The 20,831-nt window shown below is 36.8% G+C and overlaps 1 protein-coding gene across 36 annotated transcripts in view; it reads left to right on the top strand.

The window, feature by feature from the left end:
- Positions 1-20,831, top strand: part of CCDC7 (coiled-coil domain containing 7) — a 293,096-nt gene that overhangs the window by 250,060 nt on the left and 22,205 nt on the right. For 18 of the 36 annotated variants that reach the window (XM_049705528.1, XM_049705529.1, XM_049705526.1 and 15 more), the window contains 3 exons: positions 10-93; positions 2,229-2,312; positions 7,859-9,661. In XM_049705528.1, the coding sequence (XP_049561485.1) occupies positions 10-93; positions 2,229-2,312; positions 7,859-8,187 (497 nt within the window). In that variant the 3' untranslated portion in view covers positions 8,188-9,661. The other 18 variants (XR_007475369.1, XR_007475366.1, XR_007475365.1 and 15 more) reach the window with 13 other exon arrangements.

A 20,831-nucleotide genomic window follows, 5' to 3' on the forward strand; every position in this document is an offset into this window, starting at 1 on the left:
TTTCTATAGACACTGATACAGAGCGCTTCCCAGATGCTGTTGGAAAAGGTATAATAAAGGGTGAAATCAAGACACAATCCAAGAGTTATCCTGGTAAGAACAATATTTCAAGTCTGTTCTGGCTTATTTATCTTATCTAGAGTTTATTTAAGTTTATTTAAGTTTGAATCTGATTACAGTACCTATAAGCTGTTATTACATGATGCAATGTCTTCATAAATTCCCTCCTATAATTAGTGGAACTCCAACAGTTATTATCAATGGATTTACATATTGTGAATTTTAGAACTCCTTCATTTAAAAAGTGATCCTCAAAATTTCAGTGGTATAGTGAGCTTGGAATATGCTTGATGGAAGCATTTTAAGTGCTACTCACTTCCTTTTTCAAGCTAGTTGCAAAAGCAGAAAGGCTAGCTTATGAATGGGATTAAAAGAGAGATTTCATTGCTTACTAATTCCCTCTATATAATTGAAATACCAGGCACATTTTCAGTATCTCAGGTGAAGTAGAGGTGTTTAGTTTTGTTACATAGTCTGTAGTTTACACTACTGCCACTTGTCTTGGTGTTACAGTGTTTGACACACTGCTTCTTGATCTTTGGTGTGATATTAAAGGAGGCAGAGAGCTTAACAGAAAAACAAGGGAAAGAGACAGTCAGCAGGAAAAACAAGTGTCATCCAAAGGTGACTGTTTGCATGCCCAAGTCTGTGCCCCCAGAGGAGCAACATTAGAAGATTCACACTGCAGAGAAGGAGACTTCTCTACAATAGAATATATTCCAGCCAAGTCACTAAATAAATAATCAGGCAAACAGCAACAGCAAGCCTCCAAAGGGGAGAGGAACTCAGTATCCAGATTTCTTACAAGATATTGTCTAGAACGCCCAGTATAAACCCCCCAAAAATATGAGACATGCAAAGAAACAGTAAAGTGTGGATCATATACTAGGAACTTCAGGAAGAGTAGGCTTAAAAAATAATTTAAGCAGTGGGAGGGTATTGTGAGGAGGGAAATTGTGATTCTTACTAGATTTCAGATTTCTCTAGCACATACTCCCTTTTCCCTCGTCCTTAATTCTATCTGCTATCTGCTATCAAATGCTCTTCTTAATGCTTCCTTGCTTATATAAGCATCTTTACATGCTTCTTTCAACTGGGCCTGTCATTCTTAACCTATACCAGTTGGAGAAAAACCAGAGAGCCTCAATTATATCTACTCAATTGGCTCTTTAACACTTACTTCTGGTCTCAGCCATTACAACAAAGTAAGATCCACCTTATGGTGTCAGGTTCAGGATAGGTTTCCAACCTCTGGTGCATGCTCTTCTGTAACTAGCTTTCATTCATAAAACACTGGACACATAATTTGACCCAAGTCAGCAATCCTACTTAACCCCTCTTTCAATATGAATTTTTCTTTAAACTTTCATGTATTAAAACAAAATACATGAATGTTATTTCTCTCCTTTGACCTAGTTAGTACTTTCTAAATCCCGCCAAATGTCCAAATCACATAAAAACTCAGATGGGATGGGATGCAGTCCCAATGCTGGTACTGCCTCAGATTTACCCATTTCCCCCTCCCCAGTTACAAGGTGTACATAGTAAGAGGACCTGATAGGCAGTTTTTCTTAGACTACAGAATATCTTGTTACTCTTCTACATCTTTGATGTCTGCTTGATTTACATAGCCTTAAAAATGGCATTAAACATTCTTGAGAGAGTCAAAGAATTTCTACCTGGTAGTAACTTTCCGTAATGTGGGACCATGGTTTGTCTCTTGACCAGTGGGGAAAAAATGCCACGTTCCACTCATAGGTATATCCTTAACAGTATGAGTGTCCTCTTAGTGTAAACTTGGCAGTTATATCATTTACACGAACTCCCCAAGATGATTGAAGTTTGTATGGGACAGTGCATTGTGTATGAAAAGCACTGGTTAAGGAATTATGGGGCATCAGCTTGTACTCAGTTTTGCATTATCTTGGTGTGTGTTCTCAATCAAATCACAAAACATCTCTAAGCTTCAATAGCATGAGGCTTATATGATTGCTAAGAGCCCTTCAAATTCTAATGTTTTATGATTGTGCAATGCAGACATTATATTATGTCTCTTCGATAATACAAGTACTAATTAAGTTAGTACTACACACAGACACAAAGACACACATACATGTGTGTTAATGGTTACCTTACAATGTGTTTTGAAATTTGTTTTCTATCCATAGAGACTGATATACAACGCATGAGAGATACTGTTGGAAGAGAAAAAGCAGTTGGTGAAATCAAGACATATCATCAGAGTCACCCTGGTAAGAACAAGAATTTTCCAAGTCTAATATTTATGGTTTATGTCTTCTCTGGGATTTAATTAACTATGAATCATTAATGATAACAGTAACTGTATGTTAGTATTAATGGGCAGTAATCTTCATGAATTTCCTCTTATGATTAAACTCTAGTATTTACTGTCAATGGAAATTTAGCTGGATATTTTTCAGTTGTAATCTCATCCATTTGGAAAGTAATCCATATGATCCAATGCTCTAATGACCTTAGAATATGCTTGGTTTAAGTATTTATAACTGTGATTCTACTCACTTTCTTGCTGGCTTAGAAAGGAATATTGCTTTGAAATTGAAAAAGCAAAAAAGCTAGTTGATGAGTGGCATAAGAAGAGGAACATAACAGTTATTTCACTGATTACCAATTTCCTCTACATAATTAAGTTGGTATGTAAATTTATATCTCTACTAGAGTGGAGTTCTCTAGCTGAGTTTTATTATTCGCAGATTACTGCTTTAGTCCTGGAGTAACAGGGTTCGATACATTTCTCTTTGTTGCAAGAAATACTGTCATTATGAACTTTTTACAGAATTGATGCTGAAAGCTAGCATTGGAAAGTAACTGAATCCTTAGATATAAGCACCAAAATACATGTTTTCACTGAAATTTAAGGCAAGATTTCTGAAACTTTGCTTTTGAATGCTTTATTTTATTATATTCTCGCTTTTATTCCTGTAAAAAAATAGTGTTGTAAATGAATCAAATAAATATTACTTGCTCCAACAGCTTTTAACTGGGGAAAAGCTGGGTGGTGTAAAAATGAAATTGTTGGAACCAAGCAGTTAAATTTGGTGTATTACGATAAGCCATTTTTCCATGTCTTTAATTTTCAGAGTATTTTTGGTTAGGTTCTTTCAATTAATTTTTGCTTCAGTGTTGCTTATTAATAGGAATCCTTGTCAGTTTTGAATAACAGCCTTAGACACAGCAGTAAAGTGCTTTCATTTACATCCATTCAATTTAAAATGTCATGCCTTTTATCAACAAAACTAAGTTAATTAATTTATACTTATTAATGGTGAGTTTATAATTAAATGCTCTAAAGAAAATTTTATATTAGCAATATAAATTCCTAAGAGAAAAGGTATTAAAAGGAGAGTACAGATCAAATATAGAAATAAGATGAAATGTGGTTAGATTAAAGGTCAAAATTAAGTAAGATGGTACCTAAGAACACAGAACAAAGAAAAGGAAGAGAAAATGAAGAATTAGTTTATAGAAATTGGAGTAATAGAAAAGTAACCACTCAAATGTGGGAAGACAAACTGCAGAAACAAAGGCTAATACATGGAGTTTGGGAAGTAGAGTGCAAATAGTAATGGTGTCTATGTGATTTTTTTTTTTAATTTTACTTTATGTGAGAATTTATTTAAAAACAATGATATGTCCACACAACATCAAACAGAGTTTTTTTACCGGCACGTTGCACCAAGTAAATTCTCAACAAACGTGATCAATTTTTCACCCTTTGACAATCAAAATAAGAGATATACCAATATAAAATAAATATCTGACTACTTAGAATACTTTTTGTAGTATGCTTTTAAAATTTTACTCTTTATGAAATATTTTAAACACCCAGAAAATATGTAACACTAACATAAAATACACAACATTCTAATGGTTCCCTATCTATGATGTTACAATCCCAATCTCTCCCTTCTCAGCTTTTATCACATGCAGTCATAAAGAATATATAATGATGCTCTATACAAATATATTGGAAAATATTTTATTGTGCCCTCTTTATTTCTTACTATTCTTCATTATGAAATTTCCCACCTTGTCTTCCTCCCCACTACCCACATTACTGCAGGTCAGTCAAATTTATAAAAAATGTGTGTGCACGCACACACACATACACACTCCTTTTTAGTAGAAATTCCCAAGTTAACTGCTTTTACTTCCTTTTTGGTCTCTAGAGTATATTTTTATGCCATCTCAGCAATACTTTTTAAAGTACATTTTTTAATCTAGCGTTTTAGTTCTTGGAATTAGAGAGGTCATTTGGGATAGCTAGTGTTCTATACTACTGCATTCAAAATTACATTTAAATTGGAATACCAAGCTGTACCAAAATATTTTCATACAAACAATCTAGGCTTGATGCTTTCATGAAAATAAAATCAAGAATAAACATAAACATGACAGTATGACCCCATTACCCTAACATGCCTTAAGGCTTTTATTTTTAGTAATTTGAATATCCTCCCCAGAGTTTACTCTTATTTGACAAATATGAATGGCTAGCTTAGAGTCATGGATTCTGGAGTAAATTGTGTCAACAATATTTTATTTTCTCAGTAACAGCCTCTCAGGCTGTGGCTTCAGTTTAATCTCTAGCCACTGATAAAATAAGATGAGGTTTATAATCTTTGTTTAAATGGGAGTGTTCTACAATAGCACATATTACTTTTATGATAAGTAGGATATATGAAAAATAAATCTTATGAACATTGATTGAATGGGGTGAGGGGAAGCTAGTGTTTCATGCATAGAGCTCTGATCTCCAAAACTATTCTTATAAATGCATCCTTCTAAATATAGTGTACAGATCAAATAAAGAAGTGAATATTCTGCTTCAAAGTAAAACAGGGTTGGGATACAGGTTGAAATTAAGGAAGATGCTAAGAATGGAAACTGTCCATCAGAGAAAAGCCATGTGTGCCACCCTCCGTATCCGTTTAAAAAAAAAAAAAAAAAGTGAGGGTTTTGCTGCTAATTAATTTACCCACGAAGAGTAGGAAGAGCTCTTGTACATGTGCATTTGCAAATACTAAAAATGTTACTCCATCAAAATGCTATAAAAGAAGAATCTTCCTTTACGAAAGAATCTTTCTCAACCAGAAGGAAAAAAGCTCTCTAAATGACTTTGAAAGAATTGGACAAATCAGGGAACTAAAGACAATGAGTGAAATTCCCTCTGGAATATTTGGCAAGAGAAAAGGAATTTTACAGTGGTGACATCAACAAGATAGAACAGGAGTTTTCTACCATCTTCCACCAAAAGAAAATCAACGTGACAGTCACCCACAGACAAGAGAGCATTTGTGGAAGTCCAGGAGTTAAAGCAGAAAAGTTTCAGCACACTGTTGGAATAAAAAAAAAAATCCAAGGTTGGAGGCATTGAAGAGGGTCAGAACAGTTTACCTGCATCACTCCTCCCCCAGGACAGCAAACCTCGGTGCCAAAAGAGCCCTTCTCCTCCCATGATTTATCCCATGGGGCAAAGTGAGAACATGAGTGACTGCCCAGCTTCTCTAGCTGTACAGGACACTGTCAAGAGACCCATTTCTCTCTTGTCCCATCCAGAGAACTGTGTCATGAGCTGCATGACTAGGAGTGGTGAGTGGCTGTGAGAACAGCACCAGGGCTCAGAATAGAATATATGAAAGAGATGTGGTTACTGCTAACCATGTCAAGGACTCCATTGGGAGTCCCACACATCAGCTGCTGAGAACACCTCACCTGTGAACCCCCTAAAACTGGCCCATACACATTTCCAACACTCCATGCACCTCACCCACAAACCCTCACCCTGTGATTGGCTCCCTGTGTGTGTTCCCGAAGGCAGCAAAAATGAGCTTTCACAGACAGCTAGTGAGCACCCACAGAAAGCAAGCCCAAATCTGAAGGCCTTGGAGAAACCACAAAATGGAACATACAACACTGCCAGAGGGAAGGCAAAATGGAAGCTGGCAGCAACCAGTCTGGCATTACAGGATAGGAAGAAGGCATACAAGCTTACAAATTCTGCCACAAAAGATAGCAAGAAGTGTAGAGTAGATGTAATCATAGGAAAGGTCTAAGAAAGCCTCAGAATCCTCAGCAGGGCTGATAGAAAGGATTTATTTCTGAAAAGCCATCAGTAAAGCAAGGAGGAGGTGACTGCTTCTTCAAATTCAATGACAGCAGTACAAACATCAAGGAACATGAAAAATCAAGGAAACATGATGATGCCATGAACGAGATGCAATAATTTTCCAGTAACCCAAGAGAAAAGGAGGTTTGCAATCTAACTGATAAAGAATTCAAAATAGCTGTTTTAGGGAAGCTTAGGGAGCTACAGGAAAACACAGAAAGACAGGTCAACAAAAGCAGGAAAACAATGCATAAATAAAATGAGAAGTTTAGCAGAGAGTAGAAATCATTAAAATCGAATCAAATTCTGGGGCTGAAGAATACAGTGAATGAAATTTAAAATGCAATAGAGAATTTTTTTTTTTTTTTTTTTTTTTTTGCGGTACACGGGTCTCTCGCTGTTATGGCCTCTCCCGTTGTGGAGCACAGGCTCTGGACGCACAGGCTCAGCGGCCATGGCTCACAGGCCCAGCCGCTCCGTGGCATGTGGGATCTTCCCGGACCGGGGCACGAACCCATGTGCCCTGCATCGGCAGGCGGACTCTCAACCACTGTGCCACCAGGGAAGCCCTGCAATAGAGAATATTAACATCATAATGGATCAAGCAGAAGAGAGAATGTGTGAAGCAGAAGGCAGTACCTTTGGAATTATACAAAGAAGAGTAAAGAAAAAAATTTTTTAAAGAATGAAGTAAAACCGTGAACTATAAGACAATAAGCTAAATAATATATAAATGATTGGAGTCCCAGAAGGAGAAGATAAGGAGAAGGCAGCAGAACACTTATCTAAAGAAGTAATGGCTGAGAACTTCCCAAATCTAGGGAGGGATTTGAATGTCCAAGGTCATGAAGCTAATAAATCACCCCCAAATTTAAATTCACAACAATATCTGCCATGAAATATTATAATAAAACTGTCTAAAATCAAAACCAAAGATAGAATTTTTAAAGTAGCAAGAGGAAAATATTTCTCTCATACAAGTGAATCCTTATCAAGCTATTAGAAGCTTTTTCTGCAAAAACACTGCAGGCCAGGAGAGAGTAGGATGATATATTCAAAGTGTTGAAAGAAAAAAAAAACTGCCTAAAAAGAATACTTTACCAGACAAAGCTTTCCTGTAGAAATGAAGGTGAGATAAGGCTCACAAACAAAGGAGAGCTGGGTGAATTCATCACCGTTAGAACTGCTTTATAAGAAATATTGAAAGGAGGTTTTCAAGCTGAGATGAAAGCACACTAATTGATGATATGAAAATATACAGCACCATAGTAAAGCAAGTATATAGTCAAATTTCAAACACTCTGGTGCTGTAACGCGGTGGCATGTTAACTCTGTCATAAAGGTGAAAGGACAAAAACATTAAAAACAACTACAGCTACGGTAGTGGATACACAATATAAACGAAAGGTAAATTATGACATAAAAGGTGAGGAGTGATGGCACCAAGATGGTAACATAGGTCATTCCTGATGTCACTCCTCCTCACAAGAAGAATTACTAAAAACTGTTCATGGACCAGACACCACTGAAAAAATCCTAGAACATGGGAGTGAGGCTGTGGCACACCCCCTGCACAACAGAGACCAAGACACACCACATTAGACGGATAAGAGGAGCGGCTACACACTGACCATATTGCCCTTCCCCCAGGCTGGTGCAGCACAACACCAAGAAGTCTCCCCTCAGCCCTCAGTTCCTCCAGTTTGAAAGAAGAGCCCAGCGTGGATTTCCAGCTCTACCAGCATTGTGGGTCACTTCTTGAGAGCCCTCACTTCTTACCACAGGGATTTCGGGGTAATCTGCTGGGCTTGACTACTGGGAATCTGATTGTGACAGAGAAGGGGGAGGGGCTTGCAACAACCAGCACTGGGATCTTGGCAGACCAAGTTCTTACCCGCAGTACCCAAGTAGTAGTCCTGACCAGCAGCTTTGCTCACCTGGAGAAACAAGAGGGAGGGTGGCACAGTCTCACCAGGTGACACACTGAGATGCAGGTCTGTATGGTTTGGTTCCTCAAATGAAGAGCCTTGACAGCTCTGGAGCCCTGTCTACCCCCTCCAAGCAGGGGAGCTGAGCCCTAGCTTGATATACTGCTGAGTAGCTCCTTGCCCCACCTTACCAGGCAGATGAGTCAGAACACCTGGAAACTATGGAGCACTTCTTGAGTGAAGAGTATGGCAGGCAAAGCTGATTGTCCATAGAGCAAGTCCAGTGGCACCATTTAACCAGGGAACTTGGGGAGCAGGTCAGCTTGAGTCAAGACTTCAAAGAGCCTTGGAGGGATTGAAGTCAGTTTCCCTGCTTGGCACAGGCAGGGAGCTAATTAATAGCCCCCACCAACTGTTGGACAAAGCTCCTGGCCCCTCTTGACCAGAAAGCCTGATCAGGAAGACCAGGGGGCCTGCTTGCAGGTGGCCCTCCCATTCTGCCCAGGCAGGGGAGCTCAATTTTGCCTCACTCCTGAGTGTAGCTCCTGGCCCTTCCTGGCCAGAAAGCCTGGCCAGAACACTTGGAGGATTTGTATCCAAGCAACACTTGAGCAGAGAGTACAGCAGGCAAAGCTGATCTTCAGCAGAGCAAAGCCAGTGGCACCATTCAGCCATGAAATCTGGGGCTCGTATTGCTTGAGTCAAGACCGTAAAAAAAGAGCCTTGCCAAATGATGCGACTGACAAGGGCTTAATTTCCAAAGTATACAAACAGCTCATATATCTCAATATCAAAAAAACAAGCAACCCCATCAGAAAATGGGCAGAAGACCTAAATAGACATTTCTCCAAAGAAAACATAAAGATGGCCAACAGGCATATGAAAAGATGCTCAACATCACTAATTATTAGAGTAATGCAAATCAAAACTACCATGAGGTATCACCTCACATCATTCAGAATGGCCATCATTAAAAAGTCCATAAATGACAAATGCTGAAGAGGATGTGGAGAAAAGGGAACCCTCCTACACCATTGGTGGGAACGTGAATTGGTGCCACCACTATGAAAAACAGTATGGAGGTTCCTCAAGAAAACTAAAAATAGAGTTAGCATATGATCCAGCAATCCCACTCCTGGACATATATTTGGACAAAACTGAAATTCAAAAAGATACATGCACCCCTACGTTCATAGCAGCACTATTCACAATAGCCAAGACATGGAAACAAACTAAATGTACATCAACAGGTGAATGGATAAAGAAGATGTGGTACATATATAAAATGCAATACTACTCAGCCATAAAAAAGAATGAAATAACGCCATTTGCAGCAACATGGATGGACTTAGAGATTATCATGCTAAGTGAAGTAAGTCAGAAAGAGAAAGACAAATACTATGTGATACCACTTATATGTGGAATCTAAAATATGGCACAAATGAACCTATCTATGAAACAGAAACAGACTCACAGACATAGAGAACAGACTTGTGGTTGCCTAGGGGGAGGGGGTTGGGGAGGGATGGATTGGGAATTTGGGATTAGCAGATGCAAACTATTATATATAGAATGCATAAACAACAAGGTCCTACTGTAAATCACAGGGAAAGTGTATTCAATATCCTGTGATAAACCATAATGGAAAAGAATATAAAAAATATATACATATATATAACTGAATCACTTTGCTGTGCAGCAGAAATTAACACAACATTGTAAATCAACTTCAATAAGAAAAAAATATGATCATGTCATCTACAGAGAATATCTTACAAATGGGGAAAAGATAGTCTCTTTAATAAATGGTTTTAGAAAATTGGATATCCATATGCAAGAATGAAATTGGACCTGTATCTTATATTGTTTACAATGTTTCACTCAAAATGGATTAAATATTTAAATGTGAGCTCTAAAACCTCAATACTCGTACAGTAAAACATAGTGAAAAAGCTCCTTGACATTGCTCTTGGCAATGACATTTCAGACATTGCACTAAAAAGCACAAGCAACAAAACCAAAAGTCAACAGCTTGGACAACATCAAATTAAAAATCTTTTACACAGCAAAAGGAACCATCGAAAATCACAAGGCAACCTAAGGAATGGGAGAAAAGATTTGCAAACCATCTATCTGATAAGGGGTTAATATCCAAAGTATATAAGGACTTATACAACTCAATATTAGAACAAACAAACAATGCGACTATAAATGGGAAGGGGCCTGAATAGACATTTTCCCAAAGAAGATATATGAATGGCTAACGGACACATGAAAAGGTGCTCAACTAATCAAGAAAATGCAAATCAAAGCCACAGTGAGATATCATCTCACACCTGTTAAAATTACTATTATCAAAAAGATAAAAGTTGGTGAGGATGTGGGGAAGAGGGAACCTTTGTGCAGTGTTGGTGAGATTTTAAGTTGATACAGCCACTATGGAAAACAGTATAGATGTTCCTCCAAAAAATAAAAATAGATCTATCATATGATCCAGCAATTTCACTTCTGAGTACATATCTGAAGAAGTCAAGTCACTATTTAAGAAGAGATATCTGCACTCCCATATTCCCTGCAGCATTATTCACAATAGCCAAGTCTTAGAAACAACCTAAGTGTCTGAAGACAGATGAAGAGATAAAGACAGATAATCGATCGAATGTCATTCAGCTATATAAAAAAAGGAAATCCTGCCATTTGGGACAGTGTGGAACTTGAGGTCATTATATAAGTGAAATAAGTGAGACGGAAAGCATTTGTATGATATCATTCATATGTGGAATCTAAAAAAGTTGAACTCAGAAACAGAGTAGAATAGTGGTTACCAGGGGCTGTGGGGTGGAGGATATGGGAAGATGTTGGTTAAAGGGTACAGACTTCTAGGGAGAAGAAGAATAAGTCCTGGGATCTAATATACGGTGTGATGACAATAGTTAAAAGTTGCTAGGAGAGTACATCTTCAGTGTTCTTACTACAAAATTTAAAAAGGTAATTATGTGTGGTGATGGAGGTTTTAACTAATTCTATTGTGGTAATCCTTTCATGTATCAAATAATCACATTGTACACCTTAAACTTATGCAATGTTTTATGTTAATTATGTCTCAGTAAATCTGAGGAAAAATGAAAATGTAGTATAGACATAGAATATTATTCAGTCTTAAAAGATAAAGATGTCCTTCCATACACAACAACAAGGATGAACCTGAAAGGTATTAATGCTAAATGAAATAAACCAGTCACAGAAGGACAAATAATGCATAATTTCACTTATATGAGATGTAAAATAGTCAAACTCACAGAAACAGAGAATAAAATGGTAGTTTCCAGGGGCTGGGGGTAGGGGGAAATGGGTAGTAGTTAAATGGGTGTAAAGTCTCATTTATACTACATGAGTGAGTTCTAGAGACCTTCTGAACAACATTATGTCTATAGTTAACAATACAGTCTTGTGCATGTAAAAATTGTTAGAGGGAGTGCTTCATGCTAAGTGTTCTTACCACATACACATAAAAAAGCAAGGAGACGAGTAGTCTTTTAGAGGCGATGGATATTTTTATTACCTTATCGTGATGGCATCACAGGTGTATGCATATTTTCAAATTCATCAAAATGTATAAATATGCGCAATTTTTGTATACTAAGTATACCTCAGTGAAGTTGGGGGGAAAAAGACGCTACCCAAGGAACACAGAATAAAGAGAAGGAAGAAAAAAGTATGAAATAGTTTATAGAAACTGGAGTAACAGTAATAGATGAGTGGCCAAACTGTGGGAAGGAAACATTACAAATGCATAAAGACTAATACATGGAGTTTGAGGAGTAGTGTGTAAATATTCAGACTTCATATAATTTTTGTTTTTAAACTTTACTTTAGGTATGAGTTTATTTAAAAAAAATGCATTCTCATATCAAGAAGATTTCTACACCAGGCACATTGCACCAAGTAAATATAAAACAAAAGTGATGAATTTATCACCCTTTGATGATGAAGGTAAAAAATTATATATAGAGATATAAAATACTATATAATTACTTAGAATGGTTCTTGTGGTATGGTTTTTCATTTTACTCTTTTTTGCATCTTTTTATTCAGAAACATCTTAGATAAATCCTTGCAAGCCTGAAAATGAAACAACTTTAATTTATCCTTTTTACTAGCAGAATTGTTTATTTGATCATTCTTCTATTAAAGGTCATTGACTTTTTAAGTTTTTTCACTACTAAATGTGTCCATGAGTATATGTTCTTACATTTGATGTTTTTATCTCTTTGGGGTAGTGTCGCAGGATTGGTAGTGTTAAAGTGTATATTAATTTTTAATATTAAAAGATACTGTGAGACTGTTTTCCTAAAAGGGTGTTAACATTTTTACCAGCAATTTGGGAAAAATATACTTTTCTCTACATAACCGTCAGCCATACAGATGGGTGGGGGTTTTTTTCATTTATGCCCATCTTAGAGTTATTAAATCATATCTCAACCTTTTTAAAATTTTTTCCACATTTGTTAGTGTTATTTTACTAAATAATTACCCAAAAACTATTTAGCTTAAAGCATAACTATTCATACAGTTCACGATTTGGGAGTTAGCAATGTAGACTGCTGTGAGCTGGGCTAACTTACACATCTTTGGTCAGCTTGTGGTCAGTGGCTTCACTCACTTGTCTAGCAGTTGGCTCACTGTTATTTGGGACAATACAGGTATATAGTTGGTGTTCATCAGGAGATAGAGACCACACTAACTGTTTGAAAAGAGAGCAAGAATAAAAAACTAGTTAACTAAGTATAAAATTGTTAGCCAAGTAGCTGAAAGTGTAAAAAGAATTCTAAAGTAACATGGAGAAAGCAGTTTCAGGAGAAGTTTCCACCATTAGGGCTAAAGGAGACCTCTGAGTGTAGAGGATGTTACTTGGCTGATTTTTCAGGAAGAGTCTCAGATGTACTTCTGAAGAGGAGGCACTGCTAGTGTCTCGGGTGAGAATTTAATAAAACTTAATAATAAATTTAAAATTTTAATAATTTTTAATAATTTTAAATAATTTTAAATAATAAATTAAAAAATTTAATAAAACTTGTTCTGCATATGTTGGAAAGAATGCAAACCATTTGTGTCATGGAAAGAACTTCTGCTCCTGGGAAAAAGAAACATTGCTGGCATGATGTTCACCAGAACTGAAAAGGGACATGAGCTCTCAGGAAGCCCATTGGTAACCAAGTGGGAGAAACAAATCCCTTGTTTCTTTTCCAAACTTGCAATCTACGTCTAGCTTGCCCTATTTGCACAGCCTAACTTGGAGCTACCTGGCAAAGCAAAACTGTAGTTCTTAGAATCCCAGATCCAGTACCACAAAGCAGAATGTAGAAGAGTGGTTTGGGAGATAAGAGAAAATAAGCTTTTCAGGTGTCACAGGAGGTGACCTGGCTACATGTCTCTCATCTTCCAGCTGGTTGGCTTAGGGGTCTTTACATTGTAACCTCAGGTTCTTAGCACAGCATGTGGGGCAAACCTTAATGAACAAGCAATTTTGACATCTCTGCTTGCATTTGTTTGCATTCACTAAAGTCATATACTAAGATCAGAGTTGTGTGAGAGGACATGAGTACAGGTAGTCAAGGACATGTTGAGGCTGTTATCGAATCCAGTGCACCAGTGCTCCCTCTGTTTGCAAATATCCGTGATCCCTACCCCCTGCATGCAAAACACACGTGCTCTTCCAAGAGCTACACAGATTCTCATTAAAATTTGGCATCAGTGCCAAAGACCACAGTCTTGTGATCTGTAATCATTTTCAGGGACAGTTCCTGTGATGTGACTTACCACAAAACACACACACACACGCACACACACACACACACACACACACACACACAATATAGTAGCACAGACAAGGATAGACTCCACGGTAGGCACTCCCCTACAAAAAGGTGGGAAAAAAAAGCAGAGGCATATAGCAGTCAATGATCCATAAATTTAGATCATCTTTTCCATCATTTGATTATATGTTAATTATAATTTTCTCAGTAAAACTATGCATTCAAAAACCAGGATGTTGGGAGATCCCAGGAGGGAATGCAGACTAGGACATACAGAACTGACTTCACTGCAAATTTATGACAGGTGACATCATCATCATGATGGCATAAGATACCCCTCCTAAACTCTCCTCAACAACAAAAATTTGACATCCATCCATGAACAAAAGTGACTTTGTGAGAGTTTGGGATCCAGCATCATACGCCAAAGGATCCAGAGTTTCATCCACCTGTGCATCAAATAATAGGAAGATAGACCTCCATCCTGACTGTGCGCTCTTCAGTAGCTTATGAACTGGTTCCAGCCCCTCTTGGCCATGGTCCAGAAGCATCTGGATAACCTCGACTTGGGCAGTCACCACAGACAAGAGAGCTTTTATGGAAGTCTGGGTTTCTAGAGGAGAAGTTCCAGCACTCCAGTGGAGTGAAAAATAAGAATTTGGACACATTAGAGTGGATAAGAGGAACAGTTTGACTTTGCCCACCTTCCCCAAGGTGACACAGCTAGGGCCAAGCAAGGCCATCCTCTGAGGGGGGTGAGAGGTGGGGTGGGAGGAAGAGCAGGTGAATGAACACCAGGCTTCCCCAGCTGTCCAGGACACTGCCAAAGAGACTCATTTCTCTCCTGCAGCATCCAGAGTACTAAATTTGGGGTGAGAAGAGTTCAGGAGAGAGGCACGTAACATTTTGGGGGAGCATTAAAGGGATTCAGTTCCTGCTGACTATGCTGTGAACTCCATCAGAAAGCCCACCCATGAACTTCTGGGAAAGCCTCACCTGCGGATACCCCCGGCTAGCATGTGGCACCCCAAGCGACAGGCATGCCTCACCCACTTTCCCTCACACTGCAGCCAGCTCCCTGTGGATGCTCCTGAGGGTGGCGGCAGAGCAAGCTTTGTTGGACATCTAGGGAGCACTTGGAGAAAGCAGGCGGGAGTCTGTGGACCAGAGAGAAACCAGAAACTTGAGCTGTAGCACCACTTTAGGGAAACAAAAGGGTGGCAGTCAGGATTGGGGCTGATGCGTTGCAGAATCCAAAGATATACAAGCTTAAGAATTCTGCCACAAGAGGGAGCAAGAAGTGTGAGTAGTTGTATCCACTCAAGGTCTGAGAAAGCCTCAGAGTCTGTAACAGTGCTGATGGAAGGTTTCTTCCCTGAAGGCAGTAGTAACGACTGAAGGAAGTGACTGCTACTTCAACTGTGAAGACAGCACACAACACCCCAAGCAACACGAAAAATCAAGGCAACATGATACTACCAAAGGATCACAATAATCTTCCAGAAACCAACCCCAAAGACATGGGGGTCTGCAACTTACCCAATAAAGAATTCAAAATAGCTGTTTTATTTTGTATGTGTTAATAATTATATATGATATTATTAATCTACAAAATATGTAATATTCATATATATGTATACATATATACACACAATGGAATACTGTTCATTCCAGTGAATGTATATCTTTATTTAGATTTCTTTAATTTCCCTGAGCAATGTCTTGTAACTTGTGATAAAAGCTGTGCCCCTCTGTTAAATTTATTACTATTTTATTATTTCTGATGCTTTTGCAAATAAAATTGTTTCCCTAATATCGTTTTTGGATTATTCAATGCTCTTATATAGAAATAAAATTGAGTTTTATTTTATATGTCCAGCAATACATTTTTATGCAGTAGTCTTTTTTAGTCAGTTAATTGAAGAAAAGAGAAAAATGTATATTGTCATTTATATTTACCTATATAATTACCTTTAAGGTGCTTTTTTTATTTCTTCATGTGGATTTGAGTTACCATCTGGGTGTCATTTTGTTTCAGCCTGAGGTTTTCCCTTTAGCATTTCTTTTAAGACATGGCTGGTAGTATAAGATCAATATCTCTTAATTTTTGTTTTAATTTAGGAATATCTTTGTTTCATCTTTATTTTTGAATGATAGTTTCTCTGGGTATAAAATTCTTGGTTGTGAATTTTTGCTTTCAGCACTTTGAAAACAGAATCCCCCTGCCTTCTCTCCTCTAGTCCTCATACTCCCCCAGCCCTAGGCAACCACTAATCTAATTTCTGTCTCTATAAAATTTGCCTATACTGGACATTTCATAGAAATGGAATCTTATGAGTTCTTTTGTGATTTGCTTCTTTTACTTAGCTCTGATCTCCAAACTAGTCTTCTAAATATACATCTTTATTATTTTAATTAAATTAATGATCTCAAAAACTTAATGTTCATTATTTTAATTTATTTAATTTTATTTTTATTGGCAACTAACTTAATGTGTGAGTATTAAAAATAAAAAGTTATAAGTGTGACCCATCTTACAGCTAACTTATTTTCTAAATATTTCTGGAAGAACCTTATGAGTACTTTTCACCCCATGTGACTGAACGTCCAAAAGTACTTCATAGAGCATCTAGGGCTGGGTCAAGTGTTTATAAAACCTTCCACTTTCCTTCATTGAATAAAGAACATTCAGGTAATTTGTAATATTTTTAGTGTACAATGTGATGTTTTCAATGAATAAAGATTTAATTATATGGAAGTTACCAGATTGTACTAGCCTTAGTTATATAACCAGTTTAGCAAAACATAAGTGAAAGTAAATTCTGAATTAAGCTTATCTAACATACATGCATGCTTAGTGGATGAGTGGTGTCTCTGGCATGGCTCTTCCTTCCCCACCACCACTAAACTGGAACTCGAGTTTTTTCTCAACATTCCTTTCTTACACACTATTATAGATCCTGCAGATGACTGAGATAAACCCATCTTATAATCCTCTTCCTTATATTTATATATACCTCTTTTGTCCAATCCCAGGCAAGGTCAATAGAAAGAGTCAACATGAGGGTAAGTATGAAGGAAAATAAACGTTATGTTCATTTTCTTCCTTTCCTTTCATTATCATCTCCCAACCATCTAATCCACTAATATTTAAGAACTAATTTACAGACCCTATTTCTTATCCATTGCTCCAGTGGTGTTATATAATCATGCTTTATTTCTCAGCAAGATACATGTTGTGGAAATTAAACACAGTAATGTAATTTTATCTACTAACTTTGAGAAACTACCATCTAAATATTGCACATTCTGCATTTTATTTTAATGTATTTTTCTCTAAGTGAGCATACTGAAACTGTTTTCATTATTACATACTTTTATTTTTAACAGTGCTCAAAATATGTATCTTTAAAATGGCATTTCTATAGCATTTCTCCCTCCATTCTAGCACTAGATTTTTCACTGTAGGAATACAGACTTCTTTTTTTGTTAAATAAAGATATGCTTTATTTAAGATAAAGATACGTAGAGATAAAAACTTTACTTGAGAATTTATTGATTTGATTGCTTAAGTATTTTTTTATTGACATACTATTTAAAAAGCTCTTTCTCTAACATTTTTATATAGTTTTTTAGTTATTTCGTTTTCTTGATTTGCACACTTATTGTTTATGTTTATAAGTATCAAATACCCGGCAAGGAAAAATCAAAGAGAAAATATTTGTGTTAGTAAAGCTGCTTTATCTAAATTATTAAAATATAATTACAGAAGCTGTACTTTAGAAGTGGATTAATGAGATTTATTTTAACTTTTTAAAAGTTTAAATGAGGTTATTTCTAGAATAATTTAGTGACACTATTATTTTTTAGGGCATCGAAAAAATTTGACCTTAAACAAAAAGAAAGGTGAACTTGATACTCTGCCTGCTCTGATCGCTACAGCTAGAAAACCTATCTATAAAGGTAAAATAATCCATGCTATACAAAGATATATGAAATAAAACCTTATACTATGTTTCCAATGACTCCATTTACCAATCACCTCAAACCTACGGGCCCTTTCCTCCCGACAACCTATTAGGAGCAAAGCCAAGTATATTTTTCCAAACATTTTTTCATATACACACAGACACACACACAGAGAACATATATGTTCTGTACAGTAAGAGGATCATATGCATTGATTGTCCTCACCTCTGATCCAAGTAAATTTTTTCTTAACATCTTTATTGGAGTATAATTGCTTTACAATGTTGTGTTAGTTTCTGCTGTATAACAAAGTGAATCAGCTATATGCATACCTATATCCCCATATCCCCTCTCTCTTGTGTCTCCCTCCCACCCTCCCATCCCACCCTTTGTGGTGGTTACAAAGCACCAAGCTGATCTTGCTGTGTGATGCAGCTGCTTCCCACTAGCTATCTGTTTTACATTTGGTAGTGTATATATGTCAGTGCTACTCTCTCACTTTGGTCCAGCTTACCCTTCCACCTCCCCATGTCCTCAAGTCCTTTCTCTACGTCTGCATCTTTATTCCTGTCCTGCCCCTAAGTTCATCAGAACTTTTTTTTTTTTTTTAGTTTCCATATATATGTGTTAGCATACGGTATTTGTTTTTCACTTTCTGACTTACTTCATTCTGTATGACAGACTCTAGGTCCATCCACCTCACTGCAAATAACTCAATTTTGTTTCCTTTTATGGCTGAATAATATTCCATTGTATATATGTGCCACATCTTCTTTATCCATTCATCTGTCGATGGACACTTAGGTTGCTTCCATGTCCTGGCTATTGTAAGTAGTGCTGCAATGAACATTGTGGTACATGACCCTTTTTGAATTATGGTTTTCTCAGGGTATATGCCCAGTAGTGGGATTACTGGGTCATATGGTAGTTCTATTTTTAGTTTTTTAAGTAACCTCCATACTGTTCTCCATAGTGGCTGTATCAATTTACATTCCCACCAACAGTGCAAGAGGATTACCTTTTCTCCACACCCTCTCCAGCATTTATTGTTTCTAGATTTTTTGATGATAGCCATTCTGACCAGTGTAAGGTTACCTCATTGTAGTTTTGATTTGCATTTCTCTAATGACTAGTGATGTTGAACATCCTTTCATGTGTTTGTTGGCCATCTGTATATCTTTTTTGGGGAAATGTCTATTTAGGTCTTCTGCCCATTTTTACATTGGGTTGTTTGTTTTTTGATATTGACCTGCCTGAGCTGCTTGTAAATTTTGGAGATTAATCCTTTGTCAGTTGCTTCATTTGCAAATATTTTCTCCCATTCTGAGGGTTGTCTTTTTGTTGTTTATGGTTTCCTTTGCCGTGCAAAAGCTTTTAAGTTTCATTAGGTCCCATTTGTTTCTTTTCGTTTTTATTTCCATTTCTCTAGGAGGTGGGTCATCTTGCTGTGATGTATGTCATAGAGTGTTCTGCCTATGTTTTCCTCTAAGAGTTTTATCGTGTCCGGCCTTATATTTAAGTCTTTAATCCATTTTGAGATTATTTTTTTGTATGGTATTAGGAGGTGTTCTAATTTCATTCTTTTACATGTAGCTGTCCAGTTTTCCCAGCACCACTAATTGAAGGGGCTGTCTTTTCTCATTGTATACTCTTGCTTCCTTTATCAACAATAAGGTGACCTTATGTGCATGGGTTTATCTCTGGGCTTTCTATCCTGTTCCATTGTTCTATATTTCTTTTTTTGTGCCAGTACCATACTGTCTTGATTACTGTAGCGTTGTAGTATAGTCTTAAGTCAGGGAGCCTGATTTCCTCCAGCTCCGTTTTTCTTTCTCAAGTTTGCTTTGGCTCTTTGGGGTCTGTTGTGTTTCCATACAAATTGTGAAATTTTTTGATCCCAGTAACTTGATATAGACTTCTTTTATTTCTCACACCTTTAAGTTGCTGCATATTTTATCATATGAATATGCTATAACTTATTTAACTATTCTTCTATTGAAAGACATTTCCATTTCTTTTATTGAAGTATAGTTGATTTGCAATATTGTGTTAGTTTCAGGTGTGCAGCATAGTCATTCAGTATTTTTGCAGATTATATTGTACTATAGGTTAATACAAGATAATGAAAATTATCTGTGCTATATAGTATATCCTGCTGCTTATCTATTTTATATAAAGTAGTTAGTATCTGTTCATCCCATACCCCTAATTTGTCCCTCCCCCACTTCTCTCTCCCCTTTGATAACCACAAGTTTGTTTTCTATATCCGTGAGTCTGTTTTGTAAATGTATATTCATTTGTATTATTTTCAGATGCCACATATAAGTGATATCATATATCATTTTTACCCTGATTTATTTCACTAAGCATAATATTCTCTAAGTCCCTCCATGTTGCTGCAAATGGTAGTATTCTTTTTTTTTCCACACACACTGTATTTTATTTTTACAAGAGATAAATAAACTGACACCAAGCATTGTAAATGGATGACCACAACAAGAGCGACAATGATTGCAATAACTAAACACGAAACACACTCATACTATGTCATAATATTGACGTTCAGTCCAGTAATCCTCCACTGTAACAGCTCCTTTACTTTGCTGTGAAAATTGATTCGTATATTTTTGCCTCTGAGTGCTTCTGGGATTTTCTTTTTTTTTTTTTAATTCAAACAGAAAGTCACAAAAATTATAATCATCCTCATCAGTTCACTCAGTCCCATGTAATTTTTTTTATCTTAATCTTTTGTTAGAACTTTCATGAATTCATCAGTTTTCCATTAGAGTTCTGAAAATGCTTATTCATTCAGTTCAGCAGTATAGTCAGTTACCAGAAACCTGTACTTGTCAGAGTCTTTTCCATGAATTCCTTGAAGATGAAACCCTTTTATAGGAACATTTTTGCGAA

The sequence above is a fragment of the Orcinus orca genome, chromosome 2 (assembly GCF_937001465.1).
Source record: "Orcinus orca chromosome 2, mOrcOrc1.1, whole genome shotgun sequence".
Taxonomy (NCBI): Eukaryota; Metazoa; Chordata; class Mammalia; order Artiodactyla; family Delphinidae; genus Orcinus; species Orcinus orca.